The following is a 19,435-nucleotide window of genomic DNA, read 5'->3' on the forward strand; positions in this document are numbered from 1 at the left end:
AATCTTGTCTCTTACCTATCCTGCCGATTCATATTATTTGTTCAATGTCTACAGTATTTGCACATTTTCAACAACCAAACAACAATTAGAATTTTATCAAAGTATTGGGTATAAATATTCAACAGTTATTTTTATAAAAAGATATTAGTCTTTTTTCTCAGGGGTTGTCATTTGCCAAATGAACGATTCATAAATTAAACCACGCCCTTATACTTGTGAAATAATTTTCATATGGCATTCAGAAGTATCAACTTTATTATACCCATGACTTTCATTAGGATATTTACTAAATAACTGTTTAGTTCAAATTAGCTTGTTTACGGACAGGAAATCACACCAGTATTAATTTTGCTGAATATGCTATCAGCACAATCTAACGTAATAAACCTAACCCACATCATCATTTAGAATGAAAAATAACTAAACTGGTAACAAACTTGCCTTTGTTTTAGAGTAAAACAAAGATATCTTTGTTTTTTAAGAAGATATAATTAGATTACTAAATATCAAGCCCTCAATTCTTATAAATTAGACAAATGGAAATAAGCATATTACTTTAAAACATTAACTCAATTAGAAAATTTTAATATTACTGCCAAGAGAAACGTGGCACAACCACAGCAACCTAACAGCAGTTCATAGGCCTAGCTGACTAATCTTTGTCTTCCCCACTAGAATAAGTTTCAATAGAGAAGGCATGGTCTGTTTTAATACACTCGTGAAAGACACAAAATTTAACCAAATGGGAAGACATATCAGTGTTCTTGAAAAGGAAGACTCAACATCAAAAAGACACCAGTTCTAAGGTAATTTAAAATGTGACACAATCCCAATAAAAATGCCATACTTCCTCCACCAAACCCTGTCAGTAGGGCCAGATGATTTGATCAAAATTCATTTGGAAGACTCAAGAGTGTGGCACTAAAAAAGTAGACAAGATAGAAAAGAAAATCCAAAGAGACCAAACTGTATATGGGAGTTAATTGAATGAAATCCAAACAGACAAGAATAAAATTGTTTTTAAGAGTATTTCCATGTTTTAGAAATTTAAGTGTGATTTCAAGTTTATTTCATACAAACATAAAACAATATAGTTTCACTACTCTACACTCTAATTTTCTGCATTTATCACCATTTCTAAGGATCTGGCTTAGTTACTAAATTAGAACTATTCTTCAGTAATGCTGCAATTATTCAGAAAACAACCCCTGCATATAATACAATTTTATACAGACAAAAGTACAGATACAAAAAAACCCAGTGTATACTGCCTTTTAAATCTTAACACTGAAGAAGCTTTTATTTAAACACTTTCGGAAAAAGATGATCTTGATAAATAACAAAACTGGTTATTACACAAAGCACACACATACTCTTTCGTGAAGATCCCGCGAGGACCAGTGGCCGTGCCCTGGCTAGCATCCAGTGTGTGTTTCGCCAGAATATTACGGGCAGCTGGACTTAAGCGGAACCTAAGAAGGAAACATGAAGATTAAAGAAATCAATTAGCATTCATATTTGATTCAAATATACCTAAATGTCAACAGCTTTGCTAATAAGTAAAAAAATAAAAACATAATAAAGCTAAAATATAGTCACAAATAAGTTAATCTGCACTAATCTGGTTTCTTGTATTAAATCAAAACATTTTCATACAAATTTAATTAGTTACTTCAAAATATTCTTTTAAAAGAGTAAATATTCATAAGGAGAGAGTTTCTACTTGTCACATGGCTCATCACACAGATAAATAAGGAACTCACTATAATGTTTCTTCACTTTCTTGTGATAAAATGTATTTAAAATTTACCGTTTTAAGCATTAAGTACAAGCTCATGGTTGTACAAGCAGCACCACCATCCACGTCCAGAACCTTTACACCTTTACACCTGCCCAAACAGGAACTCTGCACAATTATAGAGGGATTCCCTGTTCCTCCTTCCCCCAAACCCTGGTCACCATCATTACACCTTCTGTCTCTACAACTCGGACCCTCTAGGTAACCCGTGTAAGTGGAACTCAGACAGTGTTTGTCCTCTTATGAGTGGCTTATTTCACTTAGCATAAGGTTTTCCAAGTTCATCCACGTGGCAGCGCGTGGCAGCACTTCCTCCCGTTTTAAGGCTGAATAATGCTCCATTGTGTGTATATAGCACATTTAGGACGCACAGGTTGCTTCCACCTTTTGGCTATAGAAATAATGCTTTTATGAACGTGAGTGTCCAATACCTCTTTCGTTCCCTGCTTTTAATTCTTTTGAGTATTTACCCAGAAGAGAAACTGCTGTATCATAGGGTAATTCTATTTTTAATTTTTTGAGGAACTAGAACTGCCAGACTGTTTTCCCCAGTTAGTAACTGTACCATTTTACATTCTCACCAGTAGTGCATAAGAGTTCTAATTTCTCTACATCTTTGTCAACACTTATAATTTTCTAGGTTTTCCCTTTTGTTTTTGTTTTTTTAATAATAGCTATTTAATGAGTGTGAAGTAGTATTTCATTATAGTTTTGATTTGCAGTTCACTAATAGTCAGTGATATTGGACATGTTTTCATGTGTTCATTGGCCATCTGTATATCTTCTTTGGAAGAAATGTATACTTGGGTCCTTCGCCTGTTTTAATTAGGTTATTTGTTTTGTTGTGGTTCAACTGTATCTTTCGTGTATTGGCTCAAGTCCTTAGTATTGATGCGAAAGCATTTTTTACTTTACTTACACTCTAGAAGGTGAAGAGAGGCAAACACAATTATGCTGATTCTAGAGACAAGGAACCTGAGGCACACTGAAAGGTAACATGACTAGTAAGTGCCTGCTCTTCAATCGAGGCCTTACAGCACAGCGGCAAACGCAAATGACTGCACAGTCAGGTAAAAGGGGTAAAATGAGCCGAGTCCATAAGTTTATAGCTAACTTAGAGATGAAATGGAATAAATGTGGCACATGCTGCATGTCAGGGAACTGTTTCTAGCTGATACAGACTCATGCTACCAAATCTTCACTGAAATTTCTGATTTTTATGTAAGATTAACTAACCAGCCAATTAAAAATGTTTTAAAGAAAGAAAACCACTGTGTGTGCCAACACTGTGCAGGTTCACAGTCAGCTGGTTTTTAACCTACACCATGAGGCCTCAGACCTATGTATGTCTCCAATGGTGAATGGTAGTATACACTATTATCTATGAAAGGGGAGAAGAACATTAAGTACAAAACATCCATGGGCCTACCTTCTGATTTTCATGTAAATGAGAGAAAATAAAGGGAGTTATCACAATGGAATCAGAAGTACTGTGTGATAACAGGAATTTAAAACTCAGTACTTCAAAAACATTTTTGTATTTTTTTTTCTGACAAGAACTGACAATGGTAAATCTAAAGAAAAAATAGTAAAGAAAGAAGGGGTTTCACTTAAATTCAAAAGTGGTGTTTAGGACATTTTCTCTATGAATAACGTTTTCCTATAAAGTTATTTGTATTATAGAAAATATTAAATAAATAAAACTTGTTAGAATTTTCAGAGTCCACCAATTAAAGCTATATAAAGCTAAAGTAAAACAATGTTTACTAAGTATCTGTGTTGTTTCAGAACAACTAGACAAAACAATGCTCTAATCTGTCTCAAACTCAAATGCAAAATAACTGGAAAAGAAATGCATGTTAAACCACTAACTTCATTATTAATTATACAGTTAAAATTGGTATTCATATTACAGTAATTAGAATCCACGAATGGGAACACAACATAAAAGTTTTATATACTGAATTCCATTCTGGAATCCTACAACCTCCTTCAGGCTCAGTGTGGACACAGACTGTTTTGTTCTACTGGGTGTACATGCCTGGCCCCGTACATGGAACACAGCAGGTATTCACTAACTATTTGCTGAATGAATGATGATGGTAAAGTACTCATACCTACGTCTCAGTTTCCTAAAAGAAAAAAGGGAAGGCAGGCCAGCAACTTTCTACTTAATGTACAAAGATGTTTTAAATATTATATGATTAAAATATTCTAAAAGTTGCCATAACATTTTCTAAATACAGTATCATTCAAATACACATACTCACTGCAATTTCCCTGGTGTGTGTTCCTTTTTGACAGCGACAGGAATCGGTGGTTCTGGTGAGGGGCGAGGCACTGGTGGTTTTGAAGCGGCTGCTGGAGGGCCTACATCTTTGGGAATTTGGACATTTTTCCAATCTTCTCCTTCTTCAACTAGCAAACCAATTAGTGAACCCAGCCGTATATTTTTAGATCCTTCTTCAACCTATATTTTAAAAAGAAAATAACTGCAGAGATGGAAAGGCTCATGACCTCGTGAAACAGTTTATTCCTTTGTTGGACAATTCTGTATTGGTTAGAAGGATCTCTTAATTTGAGCTAAAATCTGCTTCTTCTTCCTCCTCCTTCTCCCACTCTCCACCTTCCTTCTTCCCACATTTATACCTTTCTTTACTACTTTCCCCTCCCAGTTACTGATGTTATCTCCAGATATTAAAATATATATGTATATATAAATATATATATCCAGAATCTACCCTCTTCCTGACAGCCTTTAAATATATAAGACATATCTATGACCGTCTTCCTTCTGATATTAATCAGTACAAATCCAAAACATGACTGCAGTTGCATATCTCAACTACTGATATTTGCCTTTCCCAGAGTTTCTATACAATTCCAAGAACTCATAAGAGATTAATTCCCCCAAATAGGTTCTATTTACTTTACTAAAATTAATTTAAAGAAAGTATTTTCAGTAGACTTGATTTAGAATAAATCTCATTGCACAGATAGCATTGGTTACTACTCTGGTTAATGTTAAGTGTAGTTTCTACCTTTCTCTCTATATCTATTTACAAACCTGAGATCATATACAACTGCACGAAATTTTGATCAGTATATCAGATACATGGTGGTGTCCTGGTTAACCAAACATGTTTTCACAGATAATGCCAATTAAAAGTATAAATAAGATTGAAGATAAAGTTTAAGATAAATATATTCTAACTGCTTTAGTAGCATCAATTTATTTTTTAAAAATCAATTTGCCCTGGCTGCTGTGGCTCAGTGGATTGAGTGCCGGCCTGTGAACCAAAGGGTTGCCGATTTGATTCCCAGGCAGGGCACATGCCTGGGTGGCCAGCCAGGTCCCCAGTTAGGGGCTCATGATAGGCGACCACATATTGACGTTTCTCTCCCTCTTTTGCCCTCCCATCCCCTCGCTCTAAAAATAAATAAATAAAATCTTTAAAAAGATCAATTCTTATTTATTTAATTTTAAAAAGTCCCTAGAGAACCTTCAGATGATAATATTTTATAAGTTCAGTAACAGAAGAAAATGTCATTCCTTTAAAATCTGCTATTTTTCCCTTTCAATTACTTTAAATAAAGGTTCATTACAGATGTAAGTTAATGAATAATTGAATGACAGGCTGTAGGGCGTTGACTAATACAGGAATTATAAACTCCTAGAATGAGGCTGACATTTCTGAGCAACACTAATTTTGATGCTGATTAGTATGGGCACAATTCCTAAAATAATAGGGCATAAGTTCCAGGAGTAAGGAGGTTTTCTAAGTTACTAATTACTAATGGAGAAGAAACAAAACAATGCTTTCATAAAGCAAAATATACATAAGAAATGTGTATTTAAAACTCAGTAAGGACATTTAAGGAATTGTAAGCTGTGGAAAATACTAAAAAGACCCAAGAACAATTTGTTTAGTGCTTTGCCACATACTAAAGTTTTACTTCTTTGGGCTGCTTCTTTGTCTTTACTACTTCAAAAAAGATGAGTTAAGATTATCATTTCGTTAATATTTTGTCTTCTTCTAAAAATGTCTAATTACCTGCTTATGAATTGCTAATTCAAAATCATGAAGTAAAATAGCTAATATTCTTTTTAAAATTGATTAAAAAAACACTAAGTGATATAAAGTCCACTTGATATTAATTCCTATCAACATTGATCCAGAAATAGGATCAATATCCAAGTACAAAGAACATCACTCCAATGCAAAGCATTCTTTAAGAGGAAAGTTGTATTGAAAAAAAAAATCAACAGATTTCTGAAATCTGAATCAGACACTATAGTAAATCTACAACTAATAGTTCAACTATTTTATTTACAATAAATCATAAAAATGAGTCCCATATATGTCTTACTAACTGATACCTTCACAAGTAGGCAATGAGCATATCATATCTAAATATTAAATAAAACTTATTTTTAACTATTCATATTTTTCTCATTAAAAATGACCATGAAGAATGATACCCAAATATAATGGACAAGTGTATACTACCACACAACTTGAATATATAACAGATTTAAAAGAAAATAGTCTACTTATAGTTCCATTTGAAGTCATTAAAATCACTAAATGAAGCCAAAATCCTTCCTCAGACTTTCTTTATTCCCTGAGAAATATGAGATCTTTTAGAGGTGTGCTAGTTTCCTGTAGACTAGTTTGCTCTTGTTATAGTCAGCAAATATTTAAAATTGGTGTGGACTTAGTAACAGAAGAGGAAATAATGCTCTTTCCAAATTGTGTTTAGAAACCAAACAAGCGAGCCTTTGTTATTGCTCCTCCTGAGTTAGCACAGTGGAGATGCTCAACTGCACGACAGCACCCAGTTCTTTTCCCAGGCACTTGGCTTACTTGGTCAACGTCCTCTCCTACTCTTGTGCCTCTAATCTCTTAAAATGAAATGCAGGATTTTTATACTTAGCCCTGCTAAAACTGCTGACTAATGCTGAAATACTGGATCTGAAATCTGTCATTCAACATATTAGCGTTCCCTCCCAATCTTCTACAGACTTCGTTGGTTTTAATGCTGGCTCTGCTACTTACTAGTTAGGTGACCTTAGTAAAGTTTCTTTATCTCACCATGACTGTTTCTTCATCTGTAATGAAAATAATAATAGTTGCTACTTATAGAGTTGTTATGAGGAATAAATGAGTTAGATATAAGACACAAAACAGTGCCAGAAATCTAGTAACCACTACATAAATGTATAAAGTATTATTATTATTATTATTATTATTATTATTATTATTATTATTATGGTGGTGTTGGTATTTTCCACCCAGTTACTGATTTTTAAAACAAAAGATATACTCAACATGGATTAAGATGGACTACAGAGGAGTGTCCCTTGGTTGGAAATTTATGACTTAAGGCCTAGCAAAAACAAGGCTGGAAGTATGATAGAGTAAATAGGAAAATATGAGACCTGTGACAAACTGTTTTTCCACAATACTCATACAGAGGCTGAATTCTGTCCCAAGGCGTGACCCCTAACAGGGGGCCTGTTAACCAGAGACATCTCCATAAGCTGACATAAATCACCGGCAAATGTGCTCAAAACACCCACCTCAGTCCATCAGTGTACCAAATAAGGACAGGAGATAAAGAGACAGGATAACTACAGCAACATTTCCCAACAGGGAAACTGTTTGAGGGAGTTCATTCCACTAAGTGTTGCTAATACAGTGTTTTGATTCTAATATTAAAAAATTATGAGTTAAGCGATTATTCAAATGCTTTTCTTTTTAAAAGTAAAATATTTGACAGCTGCTGAGTACTGAAGGAGGCTGCACAGTGGTTAGTGTGGATGAGCTGAGTCATAGGACTGACCTAGTTGATTTGAAAACAAAGTAAAGATTTGCCACTAGGGTTTGAACCACCATACAGTTTTCAATTGTTTTTATTCTTTAATATATACTGATTAACTTATATGTGCAATAAGCTTGGGTTTAAAAGGAAAATAAATAAGAAACACTGAAGCAGAAAACAAACCAATGACAAGAAAGGTAAAATGCAAAGGGGCTAAAGAAGCATTCAGTAAATCCTTGAATAAAGGTTTGTTTGGCATTAAAGTGCCAGGCTCTGTTCTAGTACAGTATTACCTCATTTAATTCTTCTAATAAGCTTATGAGGTTAAATGCTATTATCATTTCCACTTACAGATGAGGAAACTGAGGCATAAAAATGTTAAATGCTCAAGATCACAAGGCTATCAGGCACGAGCCAACCCCGCCTGGCATGCCCCTGTGATGGCATTCCATAGGATCAGCACCAAATCAGCAAATGGCATGCACATGACCAAAATGCTCATATAGCATCTCAGGATAGTGGAACCATCTTTAAAAACAAGCTTAAAAGAGAAGCAATAAAGTGTATTATAATTGATTTAGCTTTTAATTCTTGGGGAACATAGATTCATTTGCCATTTCAATAGGAAAAAATTAGAACTGAGAATATCTTTCATTTAATAGAATTTGCTCTGAGCTTTGAGAAGGTATATTCTCAATTAAAAATATTAGTCCACAGAAGAATTAACTGAAACTCTCACAAGTTCAAATTTCAACCATACACTTTCAAATTATAAAATGCAACTTTGAAGGCAATTGTGGGAATTTAATAAAAAATAAGGGGGGGAGTGGGACTATCTAACAATACAATAAAGTCCATATTGAAAAAAATTCTTTAAAAAACACCATTGATATATTAGATACAGCTAAGAAACTGATTGAAGACAATCTCTAATAAACTCTCTAAACAGGTTAACCTAATATTCTTCTTTTATTAATTTATCATTTAAAAGACCTGCCATCCAATTTGCTGAATAATAAACTTAAGCTTATTCACTAATATGTGTGTAATAATTTAAGGTTTTATGCTCAACAATTTACTAGTAATTAAATGAGAATTTAACTTTTCCATTAACTTAACTAAATTGGAAATAAATCATAGAATTATCTAAACTGACAGCAAATATTCTTTATTAACATTAAGAGTTTCTAAGCTTTCTTCCTGGTTCTAGGTGAAATGCAATAAATATTATTATTTTATATTTAAGATGGAATTCAGATGCAAAAATTTTAAGAGCAAATACAAAGAAAATCAGATTTGGGGGAGGGAATGCGAAAAACCCTCAAAGACCGTGGAAATCAATCCCTATAAATAGCAAAATAGGTTGTAATTTCTAGTACTTTCAAAAATATAGGAAAACTTAAAAACTATAGAGTTTTATATAATCTCTTGGCTTTAATAAGCTCAATTATCCAACTCCTTGATTCCGAAAGTAAAATCTTTTATGTATTCCTATAAGACTCATTTTATTATTTATGCTAATATGAGAATTATTTCACAATGAAGGACAAAGGTGTAACTTGCTTGTGTGGGGTGGAGGAACAGGAAATGGAGTTGGGTGAAAGACTAAAAAGAAATAAACCAGTAACGCCACCTCATTTTTTCTCTCATTTTTCCCCATAAAATTGCACATACTGTGAATTAATAAACTCCCATTTCTATTACCCAAAAAGCATGTGAAATGCTAATAAAGCCATAAAGCCCTAAAATATACATACAATCTTTTCTTTGGCAAGAAAACAGCTATTTGTGCCACTAACACTTCTATCAATCATATCCCCACAGCTTTCCAGGACATTAGGGAGCCAGATGAATAGGCACTACTGACCTAAGACATTGTTAGCAATTTGAAATGCACTGCTAAGCGGCTAATGGGAAAACGCTATCAACTCTGGAAGACTTTCATAGCCAAACACTCCAGACAATCTAGGGCCAGGAACAGAGCTTGCCAAAAGCACACACAATAAATTGTAGCTGGGTTTACTGCATATGGTAATTCAACCAACCTTTTTCTTTTCCAAAATGCTGCATAAATTAGTCAAAGAAGCTATTTTTGTACGGATATTTATATTTTTGAAGCCTAAACAATCTCAGCTGCTGCATCATATGTTTATATTCAGTTATAAAGGTAAAGAAATTTTCACCTTCTGTTCCTATTTCCTCCAAGGAAGCATTTTTAACAATGTGTTTTACATGGCTATTAATACTGTAGATGACAAGTAAAGGACATTTGGCAAATCAGAATGTAAAAAAATAAAATATAAGCAACTAGAAAAAAGGGAAAGGGGATTTTCTATTAAGAAAGACAAATGAAAACTATGTATGGATCTACATCTAATTAGAGTACAACATTTCAAAGTGTAGTCTTTGGATAGAATATACAAAGGAAGGCATTATATCCATGCTCAAAGCAGCAGTGAGCTGGAGTTCTGGAATTAAAAGCACATGAACAAGGGAAGACTAATAGATATGCAGCATATCTGTACAAATCAAATTATAGAGGTATGAATGGATATTTATCGTCTAGTAATAAAGAACCATTACTTTATTAGACGAACATGCAGAAAGCATGGGATCTAATGGTCACCAAGAGCTGAGTGAATGATTTGAATAATGATGGGAATAGCAACATTTATTGACACTTGGTGGGTGACGGGTCTTCTGATGATTGCATATGTGCTCCTTCATTTAATCTCCACTATTATCCCGTAACGTAGGTATTACTATTATCTCCACTTCTTTATGAAGAAAAAGGCAGATGGAAGTTAAAAATTTTGCCAATCATTATATAATGAACCACTGGTACAACTTATTCGCTACATGAGTCAGGTAGCAGGGCGACTGCAGAGCCCACAATCTTAACTGCTTCACCAGACTGGCTATTAAATGTTTGGGAAGTTAAGAAACGAACATGCACCATCAGTGAATACAGCATGTTCATGTAATCCTAGTCAGGCTTCACGCATTTTAATTCACTTACTTTTCACATGAACTCTAACATTCCATTTTTAAAATAATGTGCTTAGTATAGAAAATTTAGAGGATAGGAAAAATGGGGAGGGAAGATCACTTAGTTCTACTCCCCGAAGACAAACACTCAACATTTTTATAACGTTTTATTCTTTTCTATACTTATATTTTTCCTTATAGCCCTAAGATTGTAATCACTATATAAAATTTTAAAACCATTTTTTTCCAAAATCTTTAAATATTTATTAATGTATACTATATATAAATATATCACATTTTTAATGGAAATAATTTTTAATGGCTACAGCATATTTCTTATTTTCTTCTGTTGTTTAAGTAACCTCTCTTACACTGCTACACATTTTGTTTGAAGAGATATATTAACTTCAGGTTCTAGTAAAACCACTAGAGTACCCAAGATGTTGCTCCCTATTTTAGTTATAAAGATTGCCCAGAGGAGAGCTCTCCAAATGACTGACAGCAGGCCTGAGGGTGGGAGAGACCAGAGACTGGAGAGGTTAATCAGTTAACAACCGGTGGGCAAAACCAACAAAAGACTGCTTACATTCCTGATATCTCGAAACTTATTTAACTTTCAGGTGGCTATTTTTTTGAAAATCTGATTTAACTTCCAGGTGGCTATTTTTAGAAACTTTGATTTAACTTCCAGGTGGCTATTTCCGGGATTATCTAAAGAGAATAACCAAGTAGCCTACCACCAGGTGCCTCCGCCACTGGCTGATGCTTGAACTTTCTGGACTGTTGCCTGCAACCAGTCCAAAGGAACAAACACTTCCTTAGGGACTATGCACTTAGCCCAGAATGAGCTCTTCTTGACCTTCTCCCACCCCCTATATCTACAGCCAATGCAAATTCTTTCAAAACAACTTACATCTTTCTTCCTCAAACTGTTTGCACAAGAGCCCTTTGGTTACTTCATCGAGCCCTGTTGCTGGTGGTTCGGACTTCCGGCCCCAGGACCTGGTCCTTTTTTGGGCTAGCATTTGGCTCAACAAACCCATTCTTTTATAAAAAGCTTTTGGCCAGTAAATGTCTTTAACAACTTAATATATCTAAATTTAGGTCTAAAAGGAAATGACTGGTCTTGCTAGATGCACAAGCATATTTTCTATAAAAATGCATATGAAACAAAATATCCTATCAACAGAAAAGACTATTCAAGTATACAGAATATTCTGTACACATGTTTTTACGTAAATATATATTTTAAATGATTATTAAAATGTCCAAATTGTTAGAATAAATAAGAATTTAACCAGGCCAGTGAGTGTGGCTATGAAACCTACACACAAGACTTCACAGGACACCTTAAAACAGTCTTGTCTAGAGAAAGGAGTTGAGCAGATGATAACTTTCACACTTGCAGTCCTGGGTCTCCTGAGGATCAATAGAGAGATGATTTTTTATTTTCCTGTGATAAGAGTAAAACATACCTTTTGATAAACTTCCAAATTGCTAGTTCTAAGCTTTCACCTACTGCTTTTTTTTGTCTTCAAATTACACCCCAAATAGCCTTCCCTCATCCATCAGACCAGAATACTTCTCATTCTTCACTGGAGAACCCCGAACACTCAGCACCACTCATAAGGTTGATCAGGTTTTCTGTTGTCTGATCATCACTGGCTATTTGCAGTCCTTAACACTAAAATATTTTATACATATGAATTTAAAATGTATTATGCAGTAGATAATACAATACTATAAAAAGGAGGTAAAAATAAAAGGTAACTTTATTTCAAGGAACTTTCCATTTAAGAAATCTTCATCCTGTTGAAAACAATCAAAATAAAAACTTACCACTATTTTGGCCAAGATGCCATCATCACTTGCATCCAAGGTGACCACCGCTTTGTCAGTCTCTATTTCACATAAGGCATCTCCCGCACTCACAGCTTCACCTACAAAATAAGACTGGGTTTGTTCTGTCTTTTAAAATATGAATTTTAGTATATGAGTTGGTGTGTGTATATGTGTGTGAAACATGAATAATAAATACCAAAATATTCAGTAGCTATTTCTGGGCTGTAGAATTGCAAGTAATTCTCATCGTGTACGTATATGTGTTTGCCTGTGTATATACATATGCTCTGTTGCATTTTCCAGAAGCTCTATAATAGACATAAGTGATACTTTGTTTTTTTTAAATGACTTTATTGGGGGGACATTGGTTACTAAAATTATATATGTTTCAGGGGGTACAATTCTATAATACATCATTTGTATATGTACTGTGTGTTCAACACCCAATATTTGTTATAATAAAAAAGCAAGTACAAAGATTACTACGCAAATATTAAAAATGAAATCACATTTTAGAGACCATAGCAGTGAATGTACACCCTTCTCTTAACAAATCAATTCCAGACCACACATTCCTTCTTTTATGATATACTTTGACTATTATTACATGAAGAGAAAAGTTTTACAATTAATGGCACTTCTGGGTTAACATGATAGGCTGAGTTCAGAAAACCTGCTGGCCCCACAGGGCATAAATAAATAAAGCATATAAAGCAAAAAGAGAGATAATCAAGATACAATGAGGTCAAATAAAAAACGCTTCTGTGCAACAGAAACAGTATGGGAACTCAAAAATGTTGAGCAGGACGTGACTGGCTGGTTTCTAGATCTAGAAATAGATGGGGGTAAAGTCAGGGGACTCAACTCAGATTCTCAACTTAAAGCTGAGTCAGGGTTCCTCTCTTCCTAATAGGAGGCTGATAAAATATGCAATCAACACCTCTGGACTAGGACTGCGGCTTTAATTAGAACTCGGGTCTAGGAAGGTGGGGGAACAAGATACTGCCTCAATACCAGGAAGAGTACCAGGCCAGCCTCTGGCTCCATTAATGCACCTGCTAGTATCTCTAATATCAGCAGTAAAAATCCCTGACTGGAGGGTGGGGGAGAGGAAAAGTAGGGGACAGGTGGGAAGGCATTAAAACACAAACAAACACTTTCCACTCAAAAGTAAATTGCAAAACAAAGTTCCAAAACATACGAAGATATCTAATGCTAAGAAAGAAAACCACAAAATCAATAATTGGAAAAGAAATTCATTTTAGATGCAATTCATTTAGTGCAACCTGCCAAAGGTTTTAAAATAAGTATCTTGAGGCTGTTCAGAAATACAGACGAAAAGAAATATCCATCACAAAAACAAGAGATAGAAAAAAGCAATAACGTACAGGAATACAATATCAGGTAGAAAGAAAAAACTAATTAGAAATCTTGGAAATGAAATAAATCTTGGAAGTAAAATAAAAAGAAAATCCTAAAGGACCCATGGACATGAACTACAGAGTGGGGACTGACTGTGGGAGTGGGGAGTGAGTGGGGCAGAGGAGAGCAATGAGGGAAAAACTGGGACAAGTGTAACTGAATAACAATAAAATTTTTAAAATAAAAAAAAATAAAGAGTCAACGGAGTATATTCTAGATGAACATAATGAAGAGAACTGGTAAATTATAGATAGCAGTAAGGAACTAGCTAGAACTCAACATAGGCAGACAAGAAGATAAAAAACAGAAAAGAGGAGTCAGACATAGATTGAGATTGCAATGTTTGATTAATGGAGTTCCAAGGGAAGAGACTGGAGGGAATGGTGGAGAAGCAATACATGAAAAGATAATCGCTGAGAATTTCTCAGAACTGAAAAGAGACGTGTACCCACAAAATGAGAGTTCCGAACAAGTTTAGAATAATAGCTATCTATGGAGCATTGACTACAAGGAGCACGGGGAGCCTTGCAGCTTGTTGGAAATACCCTATTTCCTGATCTAGGTGGTGGTAACCTAAATATATGTGTATGTCAAAATTAACTGAGCTTACACTTTCTGCAAGGACTCACTTGATTTAAAAAGAGGTTAAGCAGAAAAAGCAGTATTAAACTGTATAAACATGAATCCACATCTGATTCCCTGTAGATAAATTGCATACTATCAACAATAAAAACACAATGAAAAGCTTTCAGAGGAAAAAAAAAAACAAAAACAGATTACCTCAATGCAATGACAGACTGAGACATACTTCTCAGCAGCTGCTATAGAGGTCAGAAGACAATAGAGAAATATCTTCAAAAAGCTGATGAAAAATAACTGCCTAGATTCTGATACGTAGCCAAACCAACATTTAAGAAAGACAGAAGAGTATTCTTTAGACATATAAAGGCCAAGGAAATTTACTACCTATTGATGAGTTATTACAAAATGCAGTACATCAAGAAGAAAAGTGGACACAGAGGCAACCCATGGGCTACAAAAAATAAATAGCACAGAAATTGATAAGTGTTAACTATTAATTATTTACAAGGCCATTTCTGAAAATTTATAAAGGTGTAAAACTCAAACTCTAAAAAAGAACAAGATGATTAAGGAAATGTTTAGGTGATGGTTAAAGCATGCTAAGAACTTTGATATAGACAGGAGGAAAAATACCAAATAATTCTAGACTTTATTGGCTAAATTTAATTAAATATGTACCTTAAAAACTTAATGTTGTACACCAAAAATTATAAATATAGAAATGCAATCTACAGTATTCAAAAAACTGAGGAAACATAGAAAATAATTAACATCCAATTGAAGGCACACACACAAAAAAGCAGCACAGGAAAGGAGAAATAAGTCCAAATGCATCAGTAATTGCAATAAATATAACTGGATTAAATATAAATATAAATGAATTAAAACCACCTACTAAAAGCAGATCATCAAAATGAATTAAAAAAAATAAAATCCAGATAAGTGTGGCTTACAATAGACAGTCCTAAAACAAAAACAGAATAAAAATAAGGGCTAGAAAAATAGGCGACATACAGATACCCGCCCCCCCCCACACACACACCAAAAATACAGTACAGCAACATTAATAGGCACATTTTGTAAAAGCCTGAAGGAAAACCTAAAATACTAAGATAACAAAAATGCTCTGGAAGTTCACTGCACAGAACTGCTTCGCTGTACACCAAGATTCCCACATAGATGGCTGTACTGTATCTCTAGTGAAAACAGCTCAGAACCACCAATCTATACTGTTTCAATGAAACAAACTTATCTGTTAGATAATATCTAGGAACACCTACAGGTGCTTGGTCTAACCCTGAAGAGATTTTTCTACTCAACAAATATTTACTGAAAATACATTAGGGCTAAGAATACAGAAGCGGGGGGGTTGGGGGGGTGTAGTTTCGATTTCTGAATTTGTGAAGCTTACTTTCGGGTGACAAGTTAATTACAGTAGTATTAGGTGAAGTCAGGATGCTATGGGAATACTCAGGATGGGCATCTAATTCACTTTTTGGAGGTGAAAGACATCTAATCTGAGCCTGAAAAGATGAGGAGGAGACAATGAAGTGAAGGGGCAGTGATCCAGGCAGAAGGCACAACACACCCAAAGTCCTGGGGACAAAAGAAAACAGGAAACTTTGGAGGATCTGCCTAATAGCAGTTGAGAGGAGGGCTGAGATATTAGGAAAGTGAGGTAAGTAGGAATCAGACCAAAAGACCATTCCTTGTACGCCATACAGAGAAAGCTTACAGTGCCAGGTTATAGAATCTTAAGACACTTCTTTATATGACAGATATTTTAGTAGTTAAAACAGACTGTACGTCAGAAGGGAAAAAAAATCACACCATTCTATGTTTCTGCTGTAATCATGGAAAAAATAATTGAACTAGGCAACCTAGCAATTAATTACTTCTAGAAAAGAAATTCTGGCCACTGGAAAAAAGAAAATGATGTTTTATCACTTGAGCTCACCCATTCCCCATTCCAAACATCCTTTAAGAACCACCCACAAATTCTGCTTCAACCATAGATCAACACAGACATTTTCGTTCCTATTCCTGAATTCCTAAAGTTGTAATTTATTTCCAATGAATCAGAAATTGCATTATAAAATGGTATGTTAATTACTGCTTTTAAAATTAGATCATCCTCTATTTACCAGACTATGAGCTTCTTCACAATAGGAACAGGACATACATACCTTAAAGTGTTTTACAGTCTCCCTAATTCCCTACGCTAGGTCCTCACAGATAACAAGTTTGAGATTAAAACACTTGAGAAAAACAAATGCAGTCATTTCATACAAGCTCATTTCCTCATAAGGTACACATCAAACCGTTCTTTATATTTCTTTTTATTGTAACATTTGGTTATTAATATGCTATAACATTTAGAAATTTAGGTAACCTGTTTCCCTTTTATTTTAATTACATATGCATCTATTTCCATAACACAGACATATGTATTAGCTATATGAAAATGGAGAGAGAGAAAGGGAAAGAGAGGGACGGGGTAGGGGAAGAGAGAAAGAGAAAGAAAAGAAACACAGGGAAGGATATATCTATTATGTGGTGAACTGTCCCAAGGAACCATAGCCAAATTTAAAACACCATATTATTATGTAAGAGCACTACCCTTATCATGAAACTAAGGTTCTATTAATTAAATCAAATATAATATAAATGCCAATGGAAAATTTTGAGACCAAATAATTAACCATGAAGATTCCTTGACCAACAATTTATCATTATAACTTAGAAAAGCTGCAAGGCAGAGCAGTTACAAGGAACTCTTCCAACCCAGGCACAGGTCCGAGTCCAAGCTCTGACACTTACTAGTAATCTTGACCAAGCTACTTATCTCTCTGTCAGAAAGGTTTCAAATGTGCAGATATATATGTGTGTGTGTGTGTGTGTATATATATATATATATATATATATATATTTTTTTTTTTTTTTTTTTTTTAAATCACAGAACTGGAAATGTTAGGTTAACTCTTCATATGCATCTTCAAATAACACTTTGCAACATCTTTAGATAAAAATGTTAGGTATGTTATTAATAACCATTAAGAACCAAGACTCATTCTAGCTCCCTAGTCCATACCTCATTATTTCAAACAGATCATTCAGCAAATATTAGTTTACAAGGCATTATACTAAGCACTGGGTATAAATACAACAGTAAGATATGGTTCTGTCCACAAGTTCATAGTTGAGAAGAGAACACTGAGAAGCTAGGAAAGAGCTTCGAGGTTGGCGTGGGGTGACAGACGGCTCCTCCGCTGTCATGTTGGCGGCTGATGGGCTGTAGAAGAGATGGTAGCCTTGCAGTTTCCCTGTGCCATCTCCTCGTGGTGCAGCCGAGGCGGAGCGGGCCTGGAGCGAGAGTGCGGGCCCCAGGAGGGGCCAGAGCAGAGGCCCGCCCGGGGGCCGCTCCCCAGCACCGAAGCCAGCATCGTCATCCTGTTCCTTTGTCCCGATGAGTAGCTGCCAGGGCTGAGGAACGGCGTATAAAGAGGCTTCCCTCTCCCTTAGAAATTCTGGGTATGAAGTAGTCTTGATGAAGCACAGTTAATGGTGATGTTTATGTTATTAACGAAACACATCCTGTGGCTTTCACAAATTTTGTTCTGCCAAAAATTAAGAATAAAAGTCTCTACTTAAAAGATGTACGTATGTGGTAGTAGTGGCGAGGGAGAGTTAGTTTTTAGCTGTAAGACCAAATAAATCAAACCTACTTTAATGTTCATTAAAAAAAAAAAATCTCTTTTTTGTGCTGTTCAACCATCATGACAGAGAGACAAAAATAATTCCATCATTTATTCAATGAATATTTACTAGCTGTCCCTATGTGTAAGACCCTGTGTAAGACACTACTATAAAAAAGAGCAAGACAGACCTGCTTCAAGAAATTCCTAATCTGATTAAAGAAGAGTACGTACAAACCAGGCAGCAATGCTAATTCCATCCAATCAGTGCCTACAGCAGAGTGGGAAGAGAGAGAAGGGGCCGGCCCCTAGTCAGCAAGTTGGCCAATGCTTTTCATTTAGTCATACACGAGAAAACAGTATTATTTGCATGGCCCAAGCAAGACACCAGGCACCCTGGCTCCTAGGCCATCGGAGGTTCTGTACGGAGGGCCGAGGGCATGCGTAGCAGCTGAAGAAGGAAATTGTTAGACAAAGTTATAACTCCCTTACATCCTCCAGACCTCTTACATTTTATTGCATTGTTCATTTCAAGTACTTGCCACATGTGGTGAGTGGTTACTGTACTAGGCAGAGCTGACACAGAACATTTCCATCACCCCAGAAAGTTCTATTGATAATACTGTAATCTAGAATTCCACCCACCAATTCTAAAATAATGACAAACAGAAATACGAACAATAAGAGTAAGAAAGCGTAACAACGGAATGCTATTTAGCAGGAAAAGGAATGAATTGCTGATACATGCTACAACATGAAACAACCTAAAATCATGCTAAATGGAAGAAGCCAGTGACAAAAGACTACATATTATGTGATTCTGTGTACATGAAATGTCCAGAAAAGGCAAAATTTCAGAGACAAACAGTAGATCAGGCTTGTTTAGGACTAGTGATGAAAGGAGAAAGTCACAGCGACCAGGCACTAGGTATCATATGCGGTGACAGAAATATCCTAAAACTGGATTGTGGTAATGGTTGCAAAACTCTACACATTTACTAAAAGTCATTAAATTGTACACTTAAAATAGGTAGATGTTACGTTGTATAAATTATACTTCAATAAATCTGTGTTAAAATAGAAGTACCATGTGTGCTTAAGTACTTCATATAACTGCCTCGGCCTACTTTTGTTCCAGTGTTTCATGATATGCTCTCAAATATCTCAAGAAAGAAAACAATGTTTCTCATACTCTCTAATATCCTCTCACCAAAGAGACAAAAAGAATATTTTCTTCCTTTGTTATCTGAACAAATTCAACCTTACAAATGATGAAAAAGTA

The 19,435-nt window shown here is 35.0% G+C and overlaps 1 protein-coding gene across 1 annotated transcript in view; it reads right to left on the reverse strand.

Annotated features, from left to right (window-relative positions):
- PDHX (pyruvate dehydrogenase complex component X) overlaps nt 1–19,435 on the reverse strand; it is a 55,907-nt gene that overhangs the window by 17,513 nt on the left and 18,959 nt on the right. The window contains exons 3-5 of the mRNA XM_090262708.1: nt 12,452–12,552; nt 4,069–4,268; nt 1,374–1,472 (exon numbers count right to left, since the gene is read on the reverse strand). Of these exons, the coding sequence (XP_090118834.1) occupies nt 1,374–1,472; nt 4,069–4,268; nt 12,452–12,552 (400 nt within the window). The remainder of the gene's footprint in view (nt 1–1,373; nt 1,473–4,068; nt 4,269–12,451; nt 12,553–19,435) is intronic.

The sequence above is a fragment of the Furipterus horrens genome, unplaced genomic scaffold (assembly GCF_987537825.1).
Source record: "Furipterus horrens unplaced genomic scaffold, mFurHor1.1.pri manual_scaffold_2, whole genome shotgun sequence".
Classification (NCBI taxonomy): Eukaryota; Metazoa; Chordata; class Mammalia; order Chiroptera; family Furipteridae; genus Furipterus; species Furipterus horrens.